This window comes from Gobio gobio (genome assembly GCF_949357685.1).
Source record: "Gobio gobio genome assembly, chromosome: 5".
Lineage (NCBI taxonomy): Eukaryota > Metazoa > Chordata > Actinopteri > Cypriniformes > Gobionidae > Gobio > Gobio gobio.
This window is the reverse complement of record NC_137101.1, coordinates 6,374,610-6,377,109: the sequence shown is the minus strand read 5'-3', so window position 1 is coordinate 6,377,109 and position 2,500 is coordinate 6,374,610. Positions and strand designations below refer to the sequence as shown.

The 2,500-nt window shown below is 26.6% G+C and overlaps 1 protein-coding gene across 1 annotated transcript in view; it reads right to left on the bottom strand.

Moving 5' to 3' along the window:
- Nucleotides 1-2,500, bottom strand: part of LOC307127038 (fatty acyl-CoA reductase 1) — a 73,979-nt gene that overhangs the window by 9,247 nt on the left and 62,232 nt on the right. The window contains exons 5-8 of the mRNA XM_079817970.1: nt 2,446-2,500; nt 1,889-1,933; nt 1,527-1,645; nt 1,268-1,335 (exon numbers count right to left, since the gene is read on the bottom strand). The exon at nt 2,446-2,500 is cut by the window's right edge and continues 123 nt beyond it. Coding sequence (XP_079674096.1) covers nt 1,268-1,335; nt 1,527-1,645; nt 1,889-1,933; nt 2,446-2,500 — 287 coding nt within the window. The remainder of the gene's footprint in view (nt 1-1,267; nt 1,336-1,526; nt 1,646-1,888; nt 1,934-2,445) is intronic.

Here is a 2,500-nt window from a genome sequence, read left to right as displayed (position 1 = left end):
TATAATATAATATGTCGTATAGATATTTTATTTTTATTTATATAATAATAATAAACAATAATAATAATATAAAAAATGCTGTTTTATTTTTTATTTTCTAATTACAATTTTTTTCCTATACATATTTTTATTTAATTTATATAATATAAAATATTAATAAACATAACATTATATATATATATATATATATAAAATAAAAATATATATTTTTAATATAGTACAATATTTTTCTATATTTTATTTCATATATATATATAAAATATATATATATAAATATATATATATATATATATATATATATATATATATATATATATATATATATATATATATATATATATATATATATATATATATATATATATATATATATATATAAGAAAAATATTATATAATATTAAATAAATGAGCTATACAAAAAATTGAAATTAGAAAATATGAATTAATAGAAAAAAAATGGCATCTTTTAAAATATTATTACATTAATTATTACTACTACTATTATTATTATTATTATTATTATTATTATATAAATAAATTACAATATATATACATATAATAAACAATTTATTTATATTTTTCAATAGCTAATTTATTTCTATAGATATTTAATTTATTATTTATATAATAATAATAATAATAATAATAATAATAGTAATAATTAATGTTATAATATTTTAAAAGATGCCATTTTATTTTTTTCTATTAATTAATATTTTCTAATTTCAATTTTTTGTATAGCTCATTAATTTAATATTATATAATATTATATAATATTTTTCCTATATATATTTTATTTATTAGAATAATAAAATAATAAACTACTAATTTATATGTATAATTTTATATAATATAATATAATATAATATATATATATATATATAACATAATATACACTCCCGTTCAAAGGTTTGGGGTTAGTGAGAGATATTTTAAATCATCAAGGATGCATTCAATTGATCAAAAGTGACTGTAAACACATTTATAATGTTAAAAAAAGATTTGATATGACGGATAACCCTAAAAAAACGTTGATTTTTAAACATCTCTCCTTTGACTCTTTATTTGATCATGCTGCCAAAAGTTAAAGACGTTTATACTCAGAACTGGATTAAAAATAACTATTCATGCATTTGACTCAACCTTCCATTTGCAATGCAAATGAACCTGCAGTTATGTAATTATGATTTATTTGGAGTTTGGAGTCTGAAATGAAACATGTTTTCAACGGTAAATGCATACAGTATTTGGAGAACAGCATACACACCGATCTCGCCCCAGTGGAAGGGGTTAATGCCTCCTGTTGTGCAGTTGTACACGAGTGCAGTTTTCGGTCTGAAATGTGTAGATAAAGAAACAAGGAAATCACAGTGTGCTGCATGCACATCATCACATTTTCTCCTTATGTAAATATGTAAATGCTGAGGGATTTTCCAAGCGAATTCTCCACGTCTCTATCCGTTCAATCACCTGCAGGTCTAACGTAAGCAAATCAAAGCGGTTGTGAGAGGAAGCTGCAGGTGTACCTGTGCACCGCGGTGTACCAGCCAGCAGTCAGTGTCAGGTTTATAACCACGTCTACAGGAATCAGATCCGCCACCGCGTCATTACTGGCCCTCATGGTGCGCAGGATGCCCTTCCCAGCCTGCATCCAAAACACACAAAACACACGCTCATTCAAAGAGGACGAAACTGGAGCCAGGAGCACCATGTGCCTTTGTTTGGCTGTGAGGTCCATGGAAGCGTTTAAGAGGCTCATTAAAAAGAGAAGGCCAGATTGTTTTCTTTGTGATGTGAGGAGGTGAATTGTGATGAGTGTAACATTTTTTTGGATGTTATTATGCCTTGATTTTGCACATCATGAAGCAGAAAATGTGACAATACTTACAGCAATGAAAACACCACTTGGTCCATTAAAATTATCTATCCAACCCTGGAAAGAACAGAAAAAGAGGGAATTGTGAATTCTATTTTATTGTACATATTTAATTTCTTATAGTAATTTTGTTGTGTGTTTTTGTTTTTATTTATGTCTATATAATTTTTTTTTAGTACTAGTTATGTTAGTACTTAAACAGAAAAGAGAAACGTTGCTTTGGCAAATTTTATAAAATATATTTTATTTAAGTGCATGTGTTTGTAGGTTTTGTTAATATCCTGAATTAGATTTATCTTAATTTGTTCTGTTTTATATTCATTTTAGTTCAATTTTTTTTTAATGCCTATATAATTTTGATTTGTTTTAAGTTTTAGAACTAAATGAAATCAAATGATTCTTATTAAAAACTTATTAAAGCAATTAACCTATCTATGTAGAGATGGCTATGCTTTATGCAATCATTACCTACAACCTCTGAGTTACCAGCCCAGATCTTTAACCATTAAGCCCCATCGCTCAGAAAAGTCCCAGAGTTGTGAAAGTTTGACAGCAGATCCATCACTCACGGGGAAGGGCTCCTGCCAGCTGGCTCCGACGATGGAGGGCCGGATGATGCCGATG